General features: G+C 35.9%; 1 protein-coding gene across 8 annotated transcripts in view; it reads right to left on the bottom strand.

The window, feature by feature from the left end:
* Window positions 1–3,070: 3,070 nt before the first annotated feature.
* Window positions 3,071–26,700, bottom strand: part of LOC136833991 (transcriptional regulator ATRX-like) — a 402,256-nt gene continuing 378,626 nt past the window's right edge. For 6 of the 8 annotated variants that reach the window (XM_067096278.1, XM_067096295.1, XM_067096286.1 and 3 more), the window contains one exon: window positions 3,071–5,240. In XM_067096278.1, the coding sequence (XP_066952379.1) occupies window positions 5,205–5,240 (36 nt within the window). In that variant the 3' untranslated portion in view covers window positions 3,071–5,204. The remainder of the gene's footprint in view (window positions 5,241–26,700) is intronic. The other 2 variants (XM_067096290.1, XM_067096301.1) reach the window with 1 other exon arrangement.

Below are 26,700 nucleotides of genomic sequence, written 5' to 3'. Positions count from 1 at the left end.
AGGCTATCATGATTGCTTTTGTAGGCTAACTCTATAGCCTATGTTTCAAAAACAAAGTAACAATGGGAAAAAAATTAGAGTTTGGTTATTAAAGTGCATGGGAAATCAATGAATAAAACACAAATTCCTTAAACTTTTGACAGCATTTTTTTGTCCAAGTAGCTGTACTGTATTCTCAATATGTAGACTAACTTGATTGCCCACATGGACTAGCTTGATAGCCTACGTTTCAAAAAAGGTATTATTGAGACAAACCGAACTTTCAGTTGTTGGTTGTTAAAATGCAAGGAAAATGAAAATATTATATATAAATCCATCATTTTTTAAAAAGAATTTATGTACAAAGAGCTGTAGGAACTCTTGACTAATAAGTACTAAGACTAGCTCCCTAGTAATAGTAAAATCTGCTGACTGAAACCTGGAAAAACAGAACTTTCAGTTGTTGTCATTACAGTGCAAGGGAAATTAAGAAGTAAAATACCACTTCACTTATGTTTAAAAGTATTTTATTATGTACAATAGCTGTATGACTTCGTGATGCATAGGAGCTAACTCACTAGTGGTAAGATCATGTGACTGAAATGTGTTAGGTAAGGAGTTGGAAGATCAAGAGTTAGCTGTGTAGCCTAATTATGTTGTCTGTAAATCTCTCAGTAAGCAAACCTGCTATCAGAATTCAACTGCAGTACATTGTATCTTGGGGACTTATTATATAGAAAGTTTGAAACACATGGTATTTAAATAACTGCCTGTATTGTATGCCATGGACAAGGGTAAAAGCTTTCATATCTGTTAAACATTAGGTAAAAACCAGGATAGAGCTACTGTTTACAAGGTGAAATGAAGGAACAAAGCGGATGCTAATACTCCACAGTTAAGTTGGCAAGTCTGTTGTCCATCACTTAAAAGCTGTAATGACAATTGCATCTTGGTTACCTTCCCAAAGGGAACATAATTACAAGGGAACGCTAAGCCCCAACACAGTACGGTACTACAGAATCACATTTACCAGGTGAATGTCATATATGGTGCTACTTTTTGGTACCATACAAAACAGCAATGGTATGATCACTCAAAAGTGCACTAACCACCCTGAAGATTTACTATCTAATAAGCAACATGAACTCTACATTCTGAGCTCAGGTGAATGAATGTCTAGCAAGTTTCAATAAAATGCTTGAAGGTTTTCCCGATTCTTTTTATACTAAGACAATGATTGCATTTACAAAAGCTTATTAAGCACTCATATAATGAAAAAATAAAAGACCTGGGCTGAAATTGACAAATGTCAGTGTGCCCATAAACAATAATTAATATATGTACTCTGATTATAAAAACTATATATCATTCCCAATGTTCAGTCAACCATCAGCAACATTTAAACTTATTTAAAATACTTAAAGCTACTTTTATGGCTATATACTAGCTCATGAGCTGGACTTTAAGCATTTAGAATATTTAATGCTTCAGAACAAATAGCTTTCTTTGAACAACAACTTTTCTTTTAATGAAGATAGTACTCAACACATACAAGTTCCATAAAAAAAATGGATTTATTAGTTTATAAAAAAACTGTCCAGAACAAAAAATTCAGTCACATCTTCAATATTGGAAGGAAATATCATACTGGAGAAATACCCTTCTGATTTAAGTTATCGTAAGGAGAGCATAAGAACTCTAAACATTCTCAACTAGTTATATTATTTTGTTTGAAAATCTTCAATAAGGAAAAACTGAATTACACCACGTCACAGGTTTGAGAACAGTGATCAATTTACTAATACTCCACTACTGAAAATAATGCAGTTCATTTAATACCTGGCAATTCTTGATGTCACATACTGAAAGATGGATCCTATAATCATTTATGAGTTTCAAAAGTTATTCTTTTTATGATTTCAAAACTTTTGACAATCCCATACCACTGAATTAAAAGTATGGCACAGTCTTTAGTCTTCCTCAAATCACCATTTTATATCAAGCAATACTCTGTAATATTACCCTATTCTGTTAGGAAAAGACATACAATGTAATAACCTAAATTAAGAATACTGAAACTCAGATTTTAAAATACAAAAAAGGTACTGTAAATGTTTTGGTAATGGTTACCATCATATTTAACTGCAATAACTAAATTGTTAATCAAAAGTTATGCAGGGAAATCACATTATCTAGGTTCCTTTTCCCATGGTTATGTATTTGCCACTAATTTTGCAATCTGAACAATTTTACAAGTGCTTTACATCTTTAAATACAGAAAAATGAAATTGCCTATGGCATAGTGATATCAACATGGGTTATGCCATTACAGTATGCAAATTAACTGAATTCATCATTGCTTTTTCAGATTCCCCTTTATGATTTGTGTCTGGTCCAAGTGGAAAGTGCATGACATCAAAGTAGAGAGAATTCACATGTAACCCTTAAAGGTAAAATTATATGCTAAAAACCTTTATATTGATGATTACTTCTTAAACTAGAGACTGCAGTGGCGCAGACTTGAAGATATCAATATGCTATATGGTTTTAGCTTTCAGTTTGAAAATATAAAGCACATTTTGAATTCTTCAACTAGAAAGATTTATAACAAATATGTAAAATGTAGTTAAAGGAACCTTCATAATGAAACCTGCTCAGATCATCTGCTTCTGTTCATATCTCATAATTTACACCTTTGTGATAGACTGCTGGCAACCCACCTAGACATTATGGAAAATGTCCAGAACAGCGATAGGTAAGATATAAAAATGCATATAAAGGCAGTCCCCGGTTATCGACAACCCGGTTTTTCAGTGCTTGTCTAGCAACGAAAATCGGTGATTTTCAGTGACAATTTCCGCTTATCAGCATCAATAATCACATATTGGTACTGATACATACCTAACAGGTGCCAATAACAGAAAATCTGTGATTTTCAGTGCTTATTGGTGCCGATAACCTCCAAAAATCACCAAAAATCACTGATTTTCGGTTATTGGCGATTTTCTCTTATTATCACGCCACTGGAATGGACTCCCAGCTGATAACCGGGGACTGCCTGTAATGTACAGAAGAGAATAAAAGGCAAATATATCAATCTTTAAAATTTCTTATTTATTGGAAATAAATATTACTACAGTGACACCTATTGAAATAAAGAGGGCATTTTCAAAGGAACTTCATTTACACTTGATATATTATTCCATGCAGATTCCTAAAAGCCTGTCAAAATTGCCAGTACACTGAACACACCTTGAACCATTTGGTTATGGGCCCAACATACTGCGAAAGACCCCAAGTTTTTTCAAGCATCATTTCCTATATTTACCGATTATAAAATATCTTCAAGCACTTGGAATCTTAGCATGTGCTTCATTGTAAAACATACTAAATACTTTATGTAAATTACTGCTGTTTTCCCTTGTAAAACATGGCTTTAAAACTAAAACCATTAATTTGAGGATAATAAACTGCTTTTTGCAAATAGGCAGTAATTGAGTAGCTGCAAACAAAATTTATCAGAAAAATTTCCCAAATACACAGGTTCATAATCTCTTATCCAAAACTCTTGGAGCAAGCTGTGTTTCAGTTTTTGGGTTTTCCCGATTTCAGAAGTGAAGGTTGCTCCAACATTTCATTTCCAACAATAACATTCCATAAAACTGAAAAATGCATAGCATCAAAAAGAACCACAGAAAGTAAAGAATATCAAATGCAAATGGTGTAAGGTCACAATGTTTATATTCTGTAATAAAATAACATCATAATAATACATGCAATATACTGTAACTCTGTACAGCAAGCAAAACAACTTTTAAATTGTTATCATATATTGTTGTACTGTTTGACTTGCAAATAATTACTTTTCTCCACAAAATATTTAGGTTTTTCGAGGTTTTCGGTTCTTAGAATTACGGATAAAAGATCGTAAACCTGTATTAACATTTCTTCTCCAAAACTTATACAAAAATTCACCTCTAACCCAGACATTAAACAGGTATAAAAGCACTTCTCCAAAATATACTAACCAAAGCCAACTGGTAAATATTGTTATTTCTGAAAACATTTGTTAGGAAAGAGGTTACAAAAGACCTAGTGTATAGCCTAATAGTAGGATTTTTCATTTTGAAAATATAAGTGAACAAGTTCACCCTTGGTATCAATCCCATAATATATTTCTTTAATTCACATAAATCCCTTTTTTTCATTAACATAACCAGGTTTTTAACTGTGTTTAATACACAAAAAATATAAGTCCGCTGCATTTCTATATTGAATTTTAAACAATCGATATAGCAGTTTTACACTGCATTCTCTGTAGTAGCAATACTTTACTTGGACCTGCTTTTGCATATAAAATTTCATTGTTCCAGCTGTACTATAGCATTAATAGATTGCAAGTTGAGGAGTGGATTCAAATTCTAACATTTTGGGGACAATCTATGTACACACTTTCCAAGTTACATTCTGCAAACAAATTCTCAACATAAACCTTGAAGTAACTTACATCCATTTCATTGGTAATTTTTATTTTGCATGTTAAAAACTCAAGAACAAAAGAACAGCAAATGATGATGACATCTTTACCAGATTTTCTTTAAAAATGATCTACAAACTTATGCCACAAACCAAATATCAATGGGACCTAGATACATCTGCAGCAATAAAAATTTTACATTTTTAAAGGTGTGTGCCCTTACTAATAAAAAAAAGAGGGCTTTTATTCATAAATTTCACAAGTCTCCCACTACACCATAAGATATACATGTTGAATATAACTAGCAAAATTTCCCTGCCATTATTCCATATGGATCATGACAAAGGACTCTTCCTCTCTTTCTGGATAGTGTCCATTCATTCTTGGGAATAGACTAGTCAAAATGTAACTCATCTCTTTAGAACAATAGTGATAGCAACTACATACACAAATTTCCAAGAACCACTTGTACTATATATTAGGATAGCAACTTACGTATCTAGCCCTATACGGATGAATCAAAATATCCAAATATGCAAGAAGCATCCCAATATGGGAAATATGGAAAATATCAAAACTAAGAAATAGAAACAATTAACAAATAACACTCAAAAGTGAAGGGGAGGGATGGACTACACAGTACAAGGGTTCTAAGTGCTGAAGACATGAGATTCCTTAAAACTAGAAAAAATCTTCTTTGTACACACTCAGGAATTCACTGATGCTGCAAGAGCTACAGAAGTGGACCTCAGTCAATCATTATCACATCACCTGTTCCAACCTTCTGTAAAAAATAAAAAGTAAACTAAAAATAAACTGTTCTCAATATAAAAACCTCTCCCAGATATTTTAAAAACTAAATCAAAGTGCTGTTGCAATGACAATGACCATAGGAATTTTTTCAAGTTAAGAGAGAACTAATTTTAAACTCTGGATATCTAAAAAAAAATAAAATACTGAAAAATTATACACCAGAGCTTAATTCTTGAAAAATATCAGCAAACTGGCATATTAATATAACAGTTACAATTATTGTTTAATTTCCATTCAATACTGTCTATATATATATATATACAGTATAGCAAAATTACCTGTCATTTATATTTCCCTTTAGCAAAAATACTGTTAACATCTAGAACCTAATACGATACAATTCTAAGTACAGTATTATAAAAATCTGGCTGATCTGGCTGATTACAATGCAAAACTGTTGATAAATAAAAAAAATATCAGTACCCAAGTATAATTGCCTATTTACCAGCCAACAAACATACTGTGCCAATGTTTAGTTTATTAAGAAATGGTTTTCAAAAATATCATCAGTACTATAGTAACAGAATACCTCACAAATTTACCTGGAAAAGGTAAAGTGTAGTTTTACCTGGAAAAGGTAAAGTCTAGTTTTAAGACACTATAATTGCACCATAAAGATACAACCATTGCCATACAGAGTCTAGAAATACTACTCGCATGAAGCATTTAAAAGATTAAAGTTTTAACCTTTGGTAATACAGTACATTAAAAGATCTATTTCAGTACTATGGTATCACAAGTTAGACAGAATTCTTTTATTATGTAGGAATGTTACTCATTTAATCTTATACTGTATTGTATTATTACATTTGATGTAAAATATTATTTTCATGATAAAATTAAGTTTCATATATACTTACCAAGTAATTACAGAGCTATAGTTTCAACCCGTGCAGCAGCCTTTATTTAAAAAATCGCGCTAGCACTTTCATAGTTTAGTGTAGGTGACAAGCCCTGCCCACTAACAAGAGTACTGGAAACGACTTAGCAGAAAACCTGTACTGGAAACGACTTAGCAGAAAACCTCATTCTGTTTGTGCCTTATGTCCATGAGAGGGGAGGGCTCCGATTCTGTAATTACTTGTTAAGTATGTACAAAACTTAATTTTATCATGAAAATAATATTTTCATATAAGTAACTTAACAAGTAATTACATAGCTGAATCCCACATTGACAGGAGGTGGGATACATGGACGACATATTCTGCTCCAAAACATTAAGTAATAGTAATGAACTTGAAACAGAAAAGTTTGCTAGCATTGAACCAATGCTTGTCGTTTCCTTATGTGGTAAGAGAAATACTGCAGGTGAATACTGCCTCTGGTTGGTGCTCATCTTAACTTGTAGTGGTGTGGCGGTAAAGCCATGGGGTGCCCTCAACTTAAGTGGGAGCTTTGCAACAAAGGATAGGATCAATGGCTAGCAAAGCATATATAAGTGCCCTTGCCCTGGGCACAGTACCAATATAAAAAACAACCAGACAACACTTCCACCTACACTGAAAACACCACAACCCATCCACTGAAACTGGTGGGTACTCAAGGTATATTGTAACTGGCGGCTCCAAAAAACTGAACACCCTGCTTCAAGGCGAACAGATAGTAGGATAAAAAGAGATTCCTATGCTTCCTCCCCCAATACCATGCCAGCCACTGAAAATAGCCACAAGGTACTGAAATTTTCAAACATCGTTTTAACTTCGTTCGAACAGTGAGACGCGAAGATTGGCTCGCACTTCCAGTAGGCCGACTGCAGAACGGAAGTGAGGGAATGTGCCTGAAAGCTAATATAGTAGAGACTGCCCTGATGTCATGAGCTCTCACTTTAAAAGTAGGCGAAATGCCCTCCTGAATCTGAGTGTGCCCCTCAGAAATTAAGTCTTTGAAGAAGAAGGACAATGCCTTCTAGTCAAGAGGGGCCCAACGGGTTCTTGACAGTGCACCAGAGGTCCTGCTCAGGTAGTAACTTGAAGCCCTAGCAGGACAAAGAACTCTCTCTTCTTCTTTAGAGCCAAGGTATCCATTAACGTCTTAATGGAGAAAGAACAGGGCCAGGGTTTGGAAGGGTCCTCATTCTTGGCTAGAGAAGCAAACTGCATCTCCTTGTGAAAAAAACTACCCTTTATCGATGTCTTGGAACTCTCTAATATGTTAGCAGTAGCCAAGGCCAAGAGGAAGAGAGTCTTCTGAGGACAGTTTCTCCAAGAAGAGGAACTAAGGGGTTCAAAAGTGACCTGTCAGCCACTTCTACACTGCGTCCGTTAAGATCTGGGATCGATGCAAGATTCAGGACCCGTGTTTAAACACTGAGCTAAACACAGGTTAATGCCCCTTAACCCTTCAACGCCGAGCCTCTATTTACAAAAGTGTCTGCCATATGCCGGCGGCATTCGGGAGTTAGCGCCAAAAGGGAAAAAAAGTTTTTTTCAAAAGATCACAGCACGCTTAGTTTTTAAGATTAAGAGTTCATTTTTGGCTCTTTTTCTTCTCATTGCCTGAAGTTTAGTATGCAAACATCGGAAATTAAAAAAATATCATTATCATATATAAATATTGGAATATATGACCACGAAAAAAAATTTCATATATAATTGTATACAAATCACGCTGTGAGCAAAATGGTTAAAGCTAATCAGTTATTTTTTTTCGTTGTATTGTACACAAAATTGCAATGATTTTGGTATATAACAAATTGTAAAACGATCAAAGCAACACAGAGAAAATATCATCACAAAATAATGCATGAATTCTTAATGAGCGGACGTAAAAAAAGATGTTTTTTCAAAAATTCACCATAAATCGAACTATTGTGCTAGAGACTTCCCATTTGTTGTAAAATGAAGGTAAATGATTGAATATTGTTGTAAAATGAAGGTAAATGATTGAATATTACTAAACTGAAAGTGTTTTAGCTTACAATTGCAGTTTTCGACCATTTCGGTTGAGTTAAAGTTGACCAAAGGTCAAATTTTTTCTATTTATCGTGATTTATATGAAAATATTTCAAAGCTGATAAAAGCTACAGCCATGAGTTATTTTTTGTTGTATTCTACATGAAATTGCGCACATTTTCATGTATAACACTTTATGTAACGCTTAATATAAAACGGTGCGAAAATTACGACAAGGTGACTAAAGAAATTCTGAGATTTTCAGCAAGTTATCGCGCGCGGAGGGAAGGAAAAAGTTTTTTAAAAAATTCACCATAAATCGAAATATTGTGCTAGAGACTTCCCGTCTGTTGCAAAATGAACGTAAATGATTGAATTTTACTAGAATGTAAGAGTTTTAGCTTACAATTGCATTTTTCGACCATTTCAGTCGAGTCAAAGTTGACCATAGGTTTAAATTTTGGCACATCGTGATTTATATGAAAATATTTCAAAACTGATAAAAGCTACAACTATGAGTTATTTGTTGTTGTATTCTACATGAAATTGCACACATTTTCATGTATAACACTTTATGTAGCGCCTAACAGAAAATGGTACGAAAATTACGACAAGGTGACTATAGAAATTCTGAGATTTTCAGCAGAGTTAGCGTACGCAGAGGGAAGGAAAAAGTTTTTTTCAAAAATTCACCATAAATCAAAATATTGTGCTGGATACTTCCCGTTTGTTGCAAAATGAAGGTAAATGATTGAATGTTACTAGAATGTAAGAGTTTTAGCTTACAATTGCATTTTTCACCCATTTCGGTCGAGTCAAAGTTGACTGTAGGTTTAAATTTTGGCAATTTCGTGATTTATATGAAAATATTTCAAAACTGATAAAAGCTACAACCATGAGTTATTTTTTACTGTATTCTACATGAAATTGCACACATTTTCATGTATAACACTTTATGTAATGCCTAATAGAAAATGGTGCGAAAATTACGACAAGGTGACTAAAGAAATTCTGAGATTTTCAGCAGAGTTAGAGCGTGTGGAGGGAAGGAAAAAGTTTTTTTCAAAAATTCACCATAATTCAAAATATTGTGTTAGAGACTTCCCATTTGTTGCAAAATGAAGGTAAATGATTAAATGTTACTAGAATGTAAGAGTTTTAGCTTACAATTGCATTTTTCGACCATTTCGGTCGAGTCAAAGTTGACCATAGGTTTAAATTTTGGCACTTATTGTGATTTATATAAAAATATTTCAAAATTGATAAAAGCTACAACCATGAGTTATTTTTTGCTGTATTCTACATGAAATTGCAAACATTTTCATGTATAACACTTTATGTAACGCCTAATAGAAAATGGTGCAAAAATTACGACAAGGTGACTAAAGAAATTCTGAGATTTTCAGCAGAGTTAGCGCGCGCGGAGGGAAGGAAAAAGTTTTTTTTAAAAATTCACAATAATTCAAAATATTGTGCTAGAGACTTCCCATTTGTTGCAAAATGAAGGTAAATGATTAAATGTTACTAGAATGTAAGAGTTTTAGCTTACAATTGCATTTTTCTACCATTTCGGTAGAGTCAAAGTTGACTGTAGGTTTAAATTTTGGCACTTATTGTGATTTATATGAAAATATTTCAAAACTGATAAAAGCTACAACCATGAGTTATTTTTTGTTGTATTCTATATTATATGAAATTGCACACATTTTCATGTATAATGCTTTATGTAACGCCTAATAGAAAATGGTGCGAAAATTACGACAAGGTGACTAAAGAAATTCTGAGATTTTCAGCAGAGTTAGCGCACGCAGAGGGAAGGAGAAAGTTTTTTCTTTTTAAATTCACCGTAAATCGAAATATTGTGCTAGAGACTTCCCGTTTGTTGCAAAATGAAGGTAAATGATTGAATATTACTAGAATGTAAGAGTTTTAGCTTACAATTGCATTTTTTGGCCATTTCGGTCGAGTCAAAGTTGACCGTAGGTTTAAATTTTGGCACTTATCGTGATTCATATAAAAATATTTCAAAACTGATAAAAGCTACAACCATGAGTTATTTTTTGTTGTATTCTATATGAAATTGCACACATTTTCATGTATAATGCTTTATGTAACGCCTAATAGAAAATGGTGCAAAAATTACGACAAGGTGACTAAAGAAATTCTGAGATTTTCAGCCGAGTTACAGTGCGCGGAGGTAAGGAAAAAGTTTTTTTTTAAAAATTCACCATAAATCGAAATATTGTGCTAGAGACTTCCCGTTTGTTGCAAAATGAAGGTAAATGATTGAATATTACTACACTGTAAGTGTTTTAGCTTACAATTGCAGTTTTTGACCATTTCGGTTGAGTTAAAGTTCTGTATCAAACTGTGTGTATGTTTCTGTTTGTGAAGACACCAAACGTCTCGCCACTCCGATGGACGACAAACACACACGTGTTTGGAAGAGAAGGTGTCAGGCTCTTACAATCTCAGAAATTCTTTAGTCACTTTGTCGTAATTTTTGCACAGTTTTCTATTAGCCGTTACATAAAGTTTTATATATGAAAATGTGCGCAATTTCATGTAGAATACAACAAAAATAACTCAAGGTTGTAGCTTTTATCAATTTTGACATTTTCATATAAATCATAAGTGCCAAAATTTCAACGTTCGGTCAACTTTGACTTGACCGAAATGGTTGAAAAATGCAATTGTAAGCTAAAACTCTTACATTCTAGCACAATATTTCGATTTATGGTGAATTTTTGAAAAAACTTTTTCCTTACGTCTGTGCGCACTAACTCTGCTGAAAATCTCAGAAATTCTTTAGTCACTTTGTCGTAATTTTTGCACCGTTTTATATTAGCCGTTACATAAAGTTTTATATATAAAAATGTGTGCAATTTCATGTAGAATACAAAAAAAAAATAACTCATGGTTGTAGCTTTTATCAGTTTTGAAATATTTTCATATAAATCATGGTAAGTGCCAAAATTTCAACCTTCGGCCAATTTTGACTCGACCGAAATGGTCGAAAAATGCAATTGTAAGCTAAAACTCTTACATTCTAGTGATATTCAATCATTTACCTTCATTTTGCAACAAATGAGAAGCCTGTAGCACAACATTTTGATTTATGGTGAATTTTTGAAAAAACTTTTTCCTTACCTCCGCGCTCGCTAACTCTGCTGAAAATCTCAGAATTTCTTTAGTCACTTTGTCATAATTTTTGCACCGTTTTATATTAGCCATTACATAAAGTTTTATATATGAAAATGTGCGCAATTTCATGTACAATACAACAAAAAATAACTCATGGTTGTAGCTTTTATCAGTTTTGAAATAGTTTTATATAAATCATAAGTGCCGAAATTTCAACCTTCGGTCAACTTTGACTCTACCGAAATGGTCAAAAAATGCAATTGTAAGCTAAAACTCTTACATTCTATTAATATTCAATATTTTACATTCATTTTGCAACAAACGGGAAGTCTCCAGCATAATATTTTGATTTATGGTGAATTTTTGAAAAAACTTTTTTTACGTCCACGCGTTACGAATTCATGCATCATTTTGTGATAATATTTTCTCTGTGTTGCTTTGATCGTTTTACAATTTGCTATATACCATAATCATCGCAATTTATTGTACAATACAACGAGAAAAAATAACTCATTAGCTTTAACCGTTTTGCTCACAGCACGATTTGTATACAATTATATAAGAAATTTTTTTTTTGCAGTCATATGTTCCAATATTTATATATGATAATGATATTTTTTTTCATTTCTGATGGTTGCATACTAAACTTCAGGCAATGAGAAAAAAAGGAGCCAAAATGAACTCTTAATCTTAAAAACTAAGCGTGCTGTGATTTTTTGAAATAAACTTTTTTTCCGCTTCGGGGCTAACTCCCAAACCCCACCGGCATACGGCAGACACTTTTGTAAATAGAGGCTCAGCGTTTAAGGGTTAACTTGACGAACATCTTGTTGGACGACAGAGTTGCCACTAGGCTCATCCAATGATGGGCCAAGCAAGACAAAAGGGCTAGAAACCTGTGGACTGTCTGAAGGCAGCTGGCAATTCTCTTGGCACACACAAAAGCCTGTAAAGTCCAAGAGCTGAGACTCATCCCCACATAGAGGAACTCCTGCGAAGGGGCCAACTGGGACTTCTGAAGGTAGATGATAATTCCCAGTTCCTGAGAGAGGAGATGTTCAAGTCCTTCATGCACTCTTCCCTCGAAGGGGATCGAAGAGGCAAGTCGTCCAGATATAGACTGATGTTTATGCCTATAAAATGAAAACTTCTGTTAGAGGAGCGAGGCTCAAGTGGACACTTGAGGTGCAGTAGAAAGGTCAAAGCAAAGAGCCTGAAACTGGAAGATTTTAGTTGGTGCCTGGCACTGGTATGCTCCAAGCACTCAGGTGGCGTCAGGCATTTAGACACTTTGATGTGGGGTGCCTGAGAGAGTGTTCTGGAAGATAAACCTTAGATACTTCCTAGAGTCCGGATGGTTGAGGTAGTGGAAGTATGTGTCCTGCAAATCCAAGGTTATCATCCAATCGGCCTGGTGAATGGATTAAAGTACCTCTGAGTTGATGTTCTCGACTTCTCCTATGACTCTCTTTTGAAGAAGAGAGGAGACCTCCTCCAAGAGGGCTGAATGTTTTTCCGAGCCTCGAGTAGGCCGTCAAAACGATGGGAGAAGGGACAAAAGGGGGGCTCTCCATGAGCAGAATGAAGTAGTCCTCCCTTAGAACTTTGACAGTTCACTGTTCTGCCCCTCTGATACTCCACTTCCCAAAACTCGAGAAGAATGGCTCTCATTTGTGCACAGCAGGCATCTTCCTCATTTCTTGGACAAGGACTTGAGCTCCTCTTGTCAGTTCTGGTTGAGAAGCAGACATTGGAGCAGGTACTAGACTGGACTTGGGCTTACTTCCACGAAAGGACTCCTAGCCAGTCCAAGGCGAAGTCTCCAACTAAATCATGCCATATTTCATCTTCTTGGCTGGAGCTCTCACCATCCACTCCAAGAAACCGAAGGCTTCGAGCACCTCAAAGAGGTCAAGTTCTGCCGATGAAAACGCTAAGCAGTGGGAAGAAAACTCCTACAGATTAAGTGCGAGGGAGGAAAGATGAATGAAGCCTTACCTTAGCAGAAAACCAAACTTCAATCTCCTTGAATGCCTTCCTAGACACCATTGTGGGGAGCCTAGGTCTGTCATCTGGATGGCTCCTCAGGAAGTTTGAGGTAGGTGAGACCGGGGCTCGCTAGCGCCAAAAAAGGTTCAGAGAGCTCGCCCGCAAACATTGAAGGAGAGCTGCATAGGCTAGGAGACACTCATTGGAAACGGGCGCTTGGCACTCTGAGCAGGAGATTGATATTGAAGAGTCGGCGCCGGGCACTTGGAAACAGGCGCTTGGCAACTGGCGCCGAGTGCTCAGGAGCTGGTGCTGGGCACTTGGGAGCTGGCGCCAGGTGGTCATGAGCTGGCGTCGGGTGCTTGAACGAAGCAACAGGCACCTGAGAGGGATCGTTGGGCACTTGAATGAAGACAATGGGTGCCTTAGAGGGATCGTTGGGTGCTTGGGAGCCAAATACTGGTGCCCAACAGGAGTACATTCAGGAGAAAACTACTCTTACTGTCCTATGCATTGAAGAATGGTTGAGGACTGCGCCCGCTCCTTAAACTGCTAACTGGGCAGCAGAGAAGAGCTGCCAGCATCACCTGCCTGTCTCTTCAATGGACAAGATGAATCAAGAAAGCAGTTGTGGTACTTCGAAGTCTGGGCTGGAGTCCAGAGAGTCGGACGACAACTGGTGCACATCCAAGATGCCTTTCCAGCGGCTGTCTGTCGAAACCTGGAATAGTGCAATAGGTTCGACTGAGGGGGCAGCAACCCATAGGCAAACTCCACAGGCCTCCTTTGGACTTCAGGCATGTCTTCTCCCAGGTTCAGGGGGAGCAGGACAGAAACGTTTGTCTAGAACTGGTGGGAAGAAAAGCCACCTCCTCCACTTACATAACACTGTTTCCCGTCAAGAGGCCTTTCCAGTGGCTGTCTGCCAATACCTGGGAATGTGCAACAGGTTCGATTGAGGGGCAGCTACCCGTGGGCCAACCCCCTCAGCCTCCATCGGACTTTTAGTATGTTTTCTCCCAGGTTTAGGGGAGTATGACAGTGACCTTGGTCTAGGAGGACCGAAGGGACAAGTAGCCACCTCCTCCACTTCGCTGCATTCACTACTATGTTAAAATCTTGTTAAACTAGACTTGAGACTTGGCAACGGCAAGGGTCGGTAGCAAGGGAGCCACGTGCGGGAGTAGGTGGATTAAAAGTAGGAGGGCTAGTAGCAGGAGAAAAAGTGGGAAGGGGGAAGAAGGAATAGCATTGTTATCTTCTAACCTAGGCTTAGCTAAGAGACGCACGTTTTTCAGCACCTTCTGGGTGCTCTGGCAATCATTACATTCAACACCAGTTCCTCCTTACTACATTACTGCACCCTACACGCTGCAAATTATATATCTCCTTACTACAAGCGTCATATGAAGATTTGATCAATCTGTTTGCAACCTTCGCAACAGTATCAAAACCTAGACGAACTTGAATCAGACAGATTAACAACAAAAACTTGAAGGCTACTCAAAATAAGTGATATGTCATCGAAATCCAGCCATACACCAAAAATCAGTAAACAAAAGCTGCAGCAAACTCCTGATGTCACTCAAGAGCTGGCAGAAACAGAATGAGGTTTTCTGCTAAGTCATTTCCCGTACTCCTGTTGGTGGGCGGGGGCTTGTCACCTACACTAAACTATCGAAGTGCTACTGCAATTTTTTAAATAAAGGATGCTGCGCAAGTTGAGACTATAACTATGTAATTACTTGTTTTACTTATATGAAAGTTCACTGACTAACCATGTAGCATTTTAATAAGACCACTGTATCAAACTTTTTACTTCTCCACAGGTTTTCCAGAATGATTAATCCATGAGTGGCAAAAACTTTAAACAATTTAGATAACCAAGTAAAAAGTTTTTATAGTTCTGGCAGTGTCTCCAAGACTGTAATTAAATACAGTATTGGCTAAATTAAGTCACAACACTGTTTTGCTCTTAATGCTGACTGCATTCTCAAAATTAGGCCTTGAATTTCATGCAGTAATAATCAGATACAATAATACCTTAGTCAAATAGGCCCTTTAAAAATTGACCCCCTAGAAGGAACCCCATAACAGTGCTAATACATTATAAATAAGTTGTTTGATAGTTAAACATTCACTATCTTTTTAAAAATGTATACATTATAAAGACTGTAAAGAAAAAATATGCATACATTCTATTTTACTATAACTATCTTATGGGTGATGTCAATGTGCTCGATGGGCAGAAGGAAGGTAGAAGGGGACTATACTGATGAGGGTGAAGGCTGAATTTCTCCTTTGGGGTTTGTATGCTTCAAGAATCAGTAGGCAGTGCCCATAATTCTGTTGTTTAATCTATAACAAGCAACACACAGTTCTGCACTGACCCCTTTACCTTGGCAAAGTGTTCAGCCCTGGCATCAATCTCCTTGAAAATGACAATGGCTTTGCCAACAAAAGCAAAGGTCTGCCATATCTTCTTGACATAGAAATGTCATGGCTCTGGTTATCATGTCTACTCCTTGTAGCACTGATCCTCTTGAAGCTCCAACTCCTCATTTGTCTGCCTTGAATAATGAGATGACTTCCTCCTCAAGTACATTTTCAGGTCAATGTCACCATGGCTTTTATTTTATTTATGTTAAGACTGCCTTGTTGATGTATCTCTAGACACCCAGCGGTTCTCAACCTGGGGGAAATTTCAGTTTCAGGGAGTGGGGGGGGGGGGGGAAATTGTTACCACAGATTGGCAGGCTCAAACTGGCTCTAGGACCACAAAATGCAGTGTGCACTTATCCGCACTACTGAGAGATCATGCTGGAGGAGGAGGAGGTGGAGGAGGAGAGAGATGACATTCTGACAGATGGTGATGGTGAAAGGGATAACCTATTTCTTATAATATTTCTGAATTGCAAGTACAAAGTGGTTGAGGAACCAATTATAAAAAATAATGAATGTCTCTCAAGCCTTGGGATTATCCATATGACTGGAATAAAGACCCTGAGGATGTTCTTCATTGCTTGAGAATTCTCCACATGATAGACTAGCACAGCTTTAGTTTTAAAGAAACCTGCACAACTGCCTCCAAACAGAAGGGTCAAATGGTCTCTTTGTGACCTTATCCTCCTTGGATATAAATGAACAATCTGGCACTGTATTTCTAGTAAAGACCAGTCTCATCCACATTAAATATTTGCTCTGGAAGAAACTGTGGCTCCTCTATAATCTTTGCCAACATACCACAGAATTCAGATGCTGCCAATTATTGGCCAATTCACTTTCGTCTTCATTCCTGATGCTGTGAAACCTGCCACTGCTTGAACTGCAAATACCATCTTGAACTTCCCTTGAATTCTGTGTATTACTCATCTGGAACTTCAAGTCTGTAAACAAATGCAATGCTTTCTCTGAAATCAAAAGCTTGTTTAATGGGATACACTGATGAGTCAGATATTTGTTCTAAAGAAATAGAAGCTATTCCATTTCTTTGCAGATCTTTCTTCTTTTCTTGCTGATGATGGTGTTCCTCATCGCTGAAGCATTAACCCTGACGTGGGCTAAAATCTGTGCCTTGTCCTGGACTGATAATAGTGTTGTCCAACTCAAGCCAAGAGAATGAGCTACGGTAGAAATTTTCATAATTTTCATTGTATTTTATCATACACATCTTTACAACAAAACAGCATTATGCTTAGTAGCACTTTCTTTGAAGGGATGGGACTAATAATTGAAGACAAATGCAATGCAAACATAACACCAAATAACACATACGCAAGCACGTTTACATTTGCTGTCAAGAATTAACACAGTAATCAGCAGAATGCTAAACCTATTATTACAGCCAGACATCATGCACTGCAAAATTTTTTTATATATGATTTTTAAGCTTTTAAATGGTTCAATTGTGTGTATATGTTATACTGCTGTACAGGCATGGTATACTGTATGGTTGGCCAAAAATCATATAATTAAGACATTTTTAGTTTTTTTTTTTATTATATTATATACTGACATATCATTAGTGTCTATTAGGGTATTTAATATATTTTAAAGTTGTTTTTCAAGGATTTGGCACTTTTTTATTGATTTCTATATTTTTATGGGATTTTAACATTTGTTGCTAATGGATATGAAGATATATAAACTGATGTAAATCAATATTTATTTTTCCATTTACTTTTCCCCATTATTCTCAACAAAAATCTCCGTAATTCTCAACAAAAATCTCCGTAAAGTCAAAAGAAACTTGAAATGACATAACTGGAGGTATTTCTGTATCCCTAGGATAACTATTTTGACCAATTTGAAAACAAAACAAATAAAGACTGCCATAACCCTGTGGTATGTTTATTTTTTTTTTAAAGTTACTCTCAAATTCTAATACAGGGAGTTCCTAGTTATCAGCAATCCGGTTTTACGGTGCTTGTCTAGTGATGACGATAACTGGATTTTCGGCACTGATATGCACCAATCTCCAGTTATCGGCACTGATCCCCGGTTATTGGCACCAATCCCCATTTATCGGCAGTACTAACCATGGTTATAGGTGCCAATAACCAGGGATCAGCACTATTAATGCCGATTTTCGGTTATCGTCATGCTGTCAGGAACAGAACACCCCCCCCACCCCCAATAACCAGGAACTGCCTGTGCATTACGTTTGACCTGGTCACAGTACATATAAGTTGTTCAAAGAAACTCAGGTCTTATTTCAAAACTTTCGCAAGTTTCCCAAAGAATTTGTTTTTAAATGATAAGAACACCAGAGCAGGGTAAAAGTTGAAGAGACCAAAGGGATATTCATACCTCTGTAATGGTCTACAGTGCATTATACAAACCACAAGGCACGCAGAAACCCCAACAAGGCACTGGTCATAGTAAAGTTTACCATCAGTGCACAATTTAGCCTAGTGTTCTTTCTTTAATGTTCATTGTATTTAAGCTTATAATTCTCTCTGGCAACAGTGAATTAAATACTGGTCCAGTTACATTTATACATACAGAATTATAGAGCATTTATGATGAAATTTCCTTACATTCGACATCAAGCTTCTAAATACAGTACAAGTCATTATTCTAGCATCTCATAGTTTGGTAAACCTACTGTGCAGCTTGTGTCAAAAGGTCCACTCCATATCAAATGCTACTGGTCAGGCAATTTTCTGCCAATACCATATTAAAAAAAAATTCTTAAAAATGTTGCTGATGGCTTAAATTTTGCCATGCTAGTGTAATTCCTTAGTGTTAAGCAATATATTTTTCTTGTTTATACAAATTAGATATTCTGCAACCTTGAAAACATATGTACAGTATTTCTTTAATTTGTCTTAAAGTCTAACCACAGGTAACTTATGATAACACTGTAATACTATTAGTTTTTTTTATATTTAATGTCTTGTCCCATATTAAATACCAGGTAAAATTATACATAATGCTTCACTGATTACTAATGAGTGCACATATTCTAATATTTATGAGATACTGTAAGGAAAATACCTATAGGAAGACCCAAAAAATCATGGAAAAGTGAATGGAAAAGGACCTAAATCAAATGATAGTTCAGGCATAATGTAAATAACAGAAGACAGAGAGAACTCAAATCAGAATAACTGTGGAAAGCAATACTCTGTTGTAAAAATGACAACTATTTCCTAACTGCATATTTCATTCAAAGATCTATTTGCCCTCTAACCTTCTCTATAAACATTTTTCATCCAAAACAACTTTTATTCCTTAAATCTTTTGCTCAGTCACGCTAAAAATTTATATTCTTTCACCTTTTTCCTCTAGCTCCTTCAATTATTGTTCTGAAATGTACTTTTAGCAAACCTTAATTCATTACCTGTTGATATAATTCTTTTTTTCCCTTTCCTTTGTACCTTGTACCTGTATAGTACTGTACTTTATCAATTCATTCCACTGCAAACCAATTACTTATAATCAAATTGCATTAATGGTCTTGGAATGACTCAAGACACCTGTTCAACAGACAAGTGAAGTGGTGGTAGCCCACATGTTATGGACCCCTGGGTCTTCAGCACCTGACTGCCTACTTTCCATGTCATAGGTGCTGTAACCAGCTTGGTAAAATTACCCATGTATTCACAGGACTGCTAAAAAGTCATTTAAATAATTTTCTCATTTATATCTTTCAACTAACATTTTGTTTCCCTTGTCTTTATATTTCAGTATGGATTAAAAAACCACATTATAACTCTTGTCAGGTTGAGTAATTTCTGCGACTACAAGGCTTTTGCTGGCATTCTGGATGGTAGTGGGAGAATACTAATACACTTGCTTCAACTAGCATTAATTTCTGGATTTATCAATGTTTTGTGGGTACTCTAGTATTCTGGCTTGAATGGCGTGATTATGTTTAGTAGTTGACAAGAGGTGATCTAGTTATCTAATTTTCTTTTGTTAGCCCTATCTGGTTTTCACATAACTTGAGGTGTGAATAAGGATTAGACTGCTAGATTAGTATTTTAGAAGTGTTTATTCTTTGCTTACCCACTATGTTTGCCTTGGTTACCCTGATTTGTTTCCCTATTTTAACACAGGGTTTTGTTACCCACTGAAGGTTTAAATTTTCAAAGCATTTATATCTACTTTGTACCTTGTCTTTTCAATCATGATTGGGTAGTCTTAATTATTTTAGATATTTTGTAATTTTGCATATTTCATACCATACAAAACATTATCAAATGAGGAAAGCTCTTTGATAGCCACCGATTCAAGAGATTTCGGTGCTAGATGGGAGACTGAATAAAAGGATTCTGCTGCTGAAGACAAGGATACATCCACCCCAGCAGTCTTTCCACTTTATCTGTAGGTCCCCCTGCTATGGTAAAGGCTACAGTGGAAGTGCAACCAATCATAGCAAATGAAACATATAATTTCAGTAACAATTTGCTAACTAATTATATTGTGTATTTGTACCCACTGTGTGTTTTACATTGTCAAATGACACATTTATGTTGCATATTTGGGTAACAGGCAAATTTTTCTATATTTTTTTAGCCTTTTTCATTTCACATGTCTTGCCTCTGTTATAAATAAATTTATGATTAATCATTTTGTTAATTTATATTTCAGTATATTTTATATGGTTAATGCTGCTGGAACCTTCAATCAGTTTCTTTCTTACAAATTTGGAACTGATCCTTATGCATATTATTACATTTATGCTGCTTCATTTTTGCTATAAGGAGCAACAGTCAGATGATTGGAATGCCTGACAGGCCATGCCATGTTTGGCAGGGATAGGTTCCCCAATATTACCTGTTCTATTGTCATAATTGGTTGCCTTCCATGTAGTCTTTACCCTAGTTAGAGGAACTACAGATTCTGTGGAAACACTGCCTAGATGGAAGCATTCTTGTTTTCAGCATCAGAATCTCCTTCAAAAGTGACTGTCAAGGAGTTTGGAGAAAACCCATTTCTTCTTTTGCCAGTGCTGTGGTACACAGCACTGTGGTACACAGCCTGAATGTTACTCCCACAACAATGCCACCTTACTCCAAAAGCTTATGCAGAAACACCTTCAGCAGTTGTTAGCAGGTGCTCCACTCCCTATCTTCTACCATCCTTAGCCAAATCATGATGATCCAAGACAAGTAATCAATGTCTTCAGATAGTTTAAGCCAGGTCAGGATGAAAACAGAGGTGCACAATATTAAGCCTTATACACAGACTCATCTTGAATAATCCCAATGTATACTGATGGCTTCTCCTACTACCTCACTGGCTTCTTTAACTGATCCTGCACAAGCAAGAGTGGAGAACTCAAAACATAAAACATACTCATGAACACTGTACATGATTGGGGCAATGTTTACAAATACCAGCAACCAGTACAAATTCTTGCTAACAATTACTCGCACAACCGCAAAGGGAGTCTGTGCTAAGAATGGGGGCAGCAAGGATTCCATGATCTACAGACACTGTAGCAGTCAGCTTAGTGATCCTACCACAAAGCAATGCCAGGACAAGAGCCATGTAGTGGTTAGAAGCCAATTGGATTTGTAATCACAACCTTGGTACTTGACCGGATAGCGAAATGACCAGAGTCATTGTAAGCATACATAGGCTATGACAATGGGGATGTTAGAGAGACCTTCAACCAGCAGTCTGCAACAAGCAGACTTACACTTGTGGGGAATTGGTGAAGCTCTTGTGACCCTGGACAAGAAGTCCACTATATTGTGATCAGAGCAGAACCATGAACACTAAAATGCCAGATAAGAAAATCATATCTGACAGCAATCCAGAGATCCTCTTCCTGGATATTTAACTCAGATGACACTGCTCTGGAGGTATCACTGACCTAACTGGAAGAAGCCATCACCAAGACCCTGGATTGGCTTAATGTCATTTCTAACAAGAAAGAGGCCTTAACACTACAGCAAAGATCCAGATTCCTCTCCAAACAATCCCTCATATTTGGTTTCAAAGCACCCATGGCTAATGCTACTTTAAAAATCTTGGCAAACAGACTGAATGACATCATGATTAATGCTATGGTAGAAATCTTGGCAGACAGACTGAATGACAAGAATATAACTCTGGTAAAGGGTAAGACAAGCTCATATCCTATCCCAAACTAATTGTTCTCCCTAGCTTAAGACAAAATTCAGTTAAATAGCTAGGTGCTCTATGAGGATACAGCAACAACCTTCAGGCACATTGGAGTTTTATGGCAGCTGAAGTGGACAACACAAAGTGTTTCCTTTCATACTTCCTGGCCATCACCAACTAGCAAGAATGGCTTTTCGGTGTAACCAGCAACCTGTTATCAGAGGGTGAAGACATTACAGGACAAAGGCAAGAGGTTGATGTGTTTCTCTTGGCTGAGCTTCAATTCTCTTCCACTGTACAATTTTATACATGCTTTCAAAAAGCATCCTAAGAAGGAAGACTTAGTGAATGTTACTAGTGGGTGTTCTCTTTGCCTACAGCAAAATTGGTCTGTCAATCTACTGTCACTATCAGTGGGCATCCTTCTGTCTCGTCAAGTGGGAAAAACTGCTCTGTTAACCTAAATATTGTTGGTTCTGCAGGAATCTAGAAATGCTATACCTCCACAAGTGCAGGTTGTCAGGCAGAACTTCGAAGTGGATTTCTGGCAGAAACAGCCAGCTATCACCATCTATACTAGGTGAAGTGAAACTAGTTCTGTAATTGGTGTAGTGAGGGGATACTGATCTGCCCAACACCACCATTCCTTTCCTAGCAGGTTCAGCCATCAAAGGGTATAGAGTGCTCCCCCACTTTTTTGTGGGGATAGGTTCCAGAACCCACCACGCAAATGCAAAAAATCCTCTCTAAAAATGCTTATAACTGTATGGTTATAAATGAGTTTTAAAAGTTCACTGCCTAATTTAGTAGTTCAAACAAAAATATACCTTAAATCATCATAGTAAAACAATATCAATTCAAACAAAAATACACCCTGAACCATCATCCCAAAACTCCCTAAGTCATCTTAAATTAATATCCTTTTACAACTGTTCCTCTTATGTATATACATCCCCTAAAATACTTATAACAATATTTTACTAATTTAAAAATATTGATATTAACCGTTAAATGCCGACTGGACGTATCATACGTCGACTAAAATTGTCTGTTCGGTGCCGAGTGGACGTACTGTACATCGACTACAAAAAATTTCAACCTTTGGTCAACTTTGACTCGACCGAAATGGTCGAAAAATGCAATTGTAAGCTAAAACTCTTACATTCTAGTAATATTCAATCATTTACCTTCATTTTGCAACAAATTGGAAGTCTCTAGCACAATATTTCGATTTATAGTGAATTTTTGAAAAAACTTTTTCCTTACGTCCGTGCGGTAACTCTGCCGAAAATTTCAGAAATTCTTCTATCATTTTGTCATAATTTTTGCACTGTTTTATATTAGCTGTTACATAAAGTTTTATATATGAAAATGTGCGCAATTTCATGTAAAATACAACAAAATACAACCCATGGTTGTAGCTTTTATCAGTTTGGAAATATTTTCATATAAATCACGATAATTGCCAAAATTTCAACCTTCGGTCAACTTTGGCTCGACCGAAATGGTAAAAAAACGCAAATGTAAGCTAAAAATCTTACATTCTAGTAATATTCAATCATTTACCTTCATTTTCCAACAAATTGGAAGTCTCTAGCACAATATTTCGATTTATGGTGAATTTTGAAAAAACTTTTTCCTTACGTCCCAGAAATTCTTTCACACGTTGTCGTAATGTTTGCACCATTTTATATTAGTCGTTACATAAAGTTTTATATATGGAAATGTGCGCAATTTCATGTAGAATACAACAGAAAATAACTCATGGCTGTAGCTTTTATCAGTTTTGAAATATTTTCATATAAATCATGATAACTGCCAAAATTTCAACCTTCGGTCAACTTTAACTCAACCAAAATGGTAAAAAAAATGCAATTATAAGCTAAAACTCTTACATTCTAGTAATATTCAATCAATTACCTTCATTTTGCAACAAACTGGAAGTCTCTAGCATAATATTTTGATTTATGGTGAATTTCTGAAAAAAAAAAAAAAAAAAATTTTTCCTTACATCTGCGTGCGGTAACTCGGCCGAACATCTCGGAAATTCTTTTGTCACGTTGTCGTAATGTTTGCATCGTTTTACATTAGTCGTTACGTAAACTTTTATTTATGAAAATGTGCGCAATTTCATGTAGAATATAACAGAAAATAAATCATGGCTGTAGCTTTTATCAGTTTTGAAATATTTTCACATAAATCACGATAACTGCCAAAATTTCAACCTTCGGTCAACTTTAACTCGACCGAAATGGTCGTAAAACGCAATTGTAAACTAAAACTCTTACATTCTAGTAATATTCAATCATTTACCTTCATTTTGCAATAAATTGGAAGTCACTAGCACAATATTTTGATTTATGGTAAATTTTTGAAAAAAACTTTTTCCTTACGTCCGTGCGGTAACTCGGCCGAATATCTCAGAAATTCTTTTGTCACGTTGTCGTAATGTTTGCACCGTTTTATATTAGTCGTTACATAAACTTTTATATATGAAAATGTGTGCAATTTCATGTAGAATACACCCAAAAATAACTCATGGTTGTAGCTTTTATCAGTTTTGAAATATTTTCATATAAATCACGATAAATAGAAAAAATTCGACCTTCGGTCAACGTTAACTCGACCGAAATGGTCGAAAAAGGCAACTGTAAGCTAAAACACTTACAGTCTAGTAATATTCAATCAATTACCTTCATTTTTCAACAAACGGGTAGTCTCTAGCACAATATTTCGATTTATGGTGAACTTTTGAAAAAAACATTTTTTTACATCCGAGCGTTACGAATTCATGCATCATTTTGTGATAATATTTTCTCTGTGTTGCTTTGATTGTTTTACAATTTGTTATATACCAAAATCATTGCAATTTAGTGTACAATACAAAGAAAAAGAAAATAACCCGTTAGCTTTAACCGTTTTGCTCACAGCGCGATTTGTATAAAATTATATATGAAATTTTTTTTTGCACTGTCATATATTTCAATATTTATATATGATAATGATATTTTTTTTCATTTCTGATGGTTGCATACTAAACTTCAGGCAATGAGAAAAAAAGGAGCCAAATATGAACTCTTAATCTTATAAACTAAGCGTGCTGTGATTTTTTGAAAAAAACTTTTTTTCCGCTTCGGCGCTAACTCCCGAACGCCGCCGGCATACGGGAGACGTTTTTGTAAATAGAGGCTCGGCGTTAGAGGGTTAATGTAAACATCAAACTATAAAACATTTAATACAAATTAAATAAAACATTAATACAAATTAAATAAATCTGTGTTACAGAACATTTGACAACTAATCAAGTTACCCCTTTATACATAAGCATAACCGTTTTCTTTCACAGTATTGAAGTCGTCCTATTTTCTTTATATATTGGTAAAGACAATTAAAATTATCATTAATTCACTTGTTTCTTAGAGCAACACTTTATTTACTAATTACTATATTTTTTCATATTGTGTTCATGACTAAATACAGATTTTTATGATAAAGAGTAATTTACAGTCTACTTACACTGTAGAAATGTTATCTACAAAATTTCCTGAATTAGTGAAAATTCCCCCGCGGAAAAGTGAATAATGCGTTCCACAAAATTCTGCAACAAAATAAAGCGCCAAAAACTCAGGTAGTACTGTAAATTTGTTCTTGCTAAGATTTACAGATTTACAAGCTTTGTGGAGCAGACAAATGTTTTTCAGTGGTGCTGAGAGGATTATGCCAAAATTCTGGGAACTTTTATTGATTCTGAAGTCTTGCTAAACTTCCTTATGAACCATTGAATCAAACTCCTCTTTTACAACTCAAATGGAAGATTCTCTTCTGGTTTTTACACCTTCAAGAGAGACCAGTGAAATTTATACACTATCCAATGAGGTAACTCATAGCAATATACTAGAATTTCAAAGGTTTATCTTTTGGAACTGAATTTGTAAAACAGAAACATATCCCAGATAACCATGACTGATCTGCTATCACTGTTCCTTCTCTTTCAGCCTGTGCCAGACATAGAAGATCTAATCTGCCATTCTTAGCCGTTCAGTTTTATCTTTGCAGAATGAAGAACTAGGGGGAAGTTCATCCAGACACTTTCTAAACTGGGGACTCATTCTAAATCTTGACATGAATTCAGTTTAATTAGCTCTTGTAAGTGCCAAACAAATATGTGAATTCGAGTCTTTGGGCATTCCTGATAGGTGATTATATTCTTAATCACTAAGACCAGTAATAACCATGGAATGGGCAGTACAATATCTACTTCATCTGAGGTTTTGCACTTAACATCATCCTCATCACCTTTGTTGTCATCCCATTTCCCACTGTGGCATCCTTGACGATGTGCACTTTCCAAGGTTACTTACTATCATGTTTCACATAACTGGTAACTACTATTTAGTCTTTTCAAGAATCACACTGACTTACATATACAAACGCCTTAATCTACCTGTAATTAGGACAGTTGCTTCCTTATGAATACGGCTCCCTGCTCATCAAAGAGACGGGGTTCACTTACTGATTTCATTCCCCATGCACTATAAGGGATTCTATAGGTCCTAACCAACCAGTTCTATGTCATTCAACAGCTCCATCATTCATCATAAACATTATTACATAAGATTTTATCCTTTATGGAACTGAAGTTAGTTCTCTTCAATGTGAAACAAGTTCTCTCCACTCTCCTCTGTCCTGTACTTTCTACCCAAAATCCCATCAAGTCTAAGTCTTCATGTCTAATCTTTCCATAATTTCCCAGACCTTCCTACTATTCTTCATCCTGCTCCTTCCTTATACTGTTCCTCATCTCTTCTCACCACATACCCAAACCAT

The sequence above is a fragment of the Macrobrachium rosenbergii genome, chromosome 4 (genome assembly GCF_040412425.1).
Source record: "Macrobrachium rosenbergii isolate ZJJX-2024 chromosome 4, ASM4041242v1, whole genome shotgun sequence".
Taxonomy (NCBI): Eukaryota; Metazoa; Arthropoda; class Malacostraca; order Decapoda; family Palaemonidae; genus Macrobrachium; species Macrobrachium rosenbergii.
Note: the sequence above shows the minus strand (reverse complement) of the source record. Positions and strands in the feature narration are given on the sequence as shown.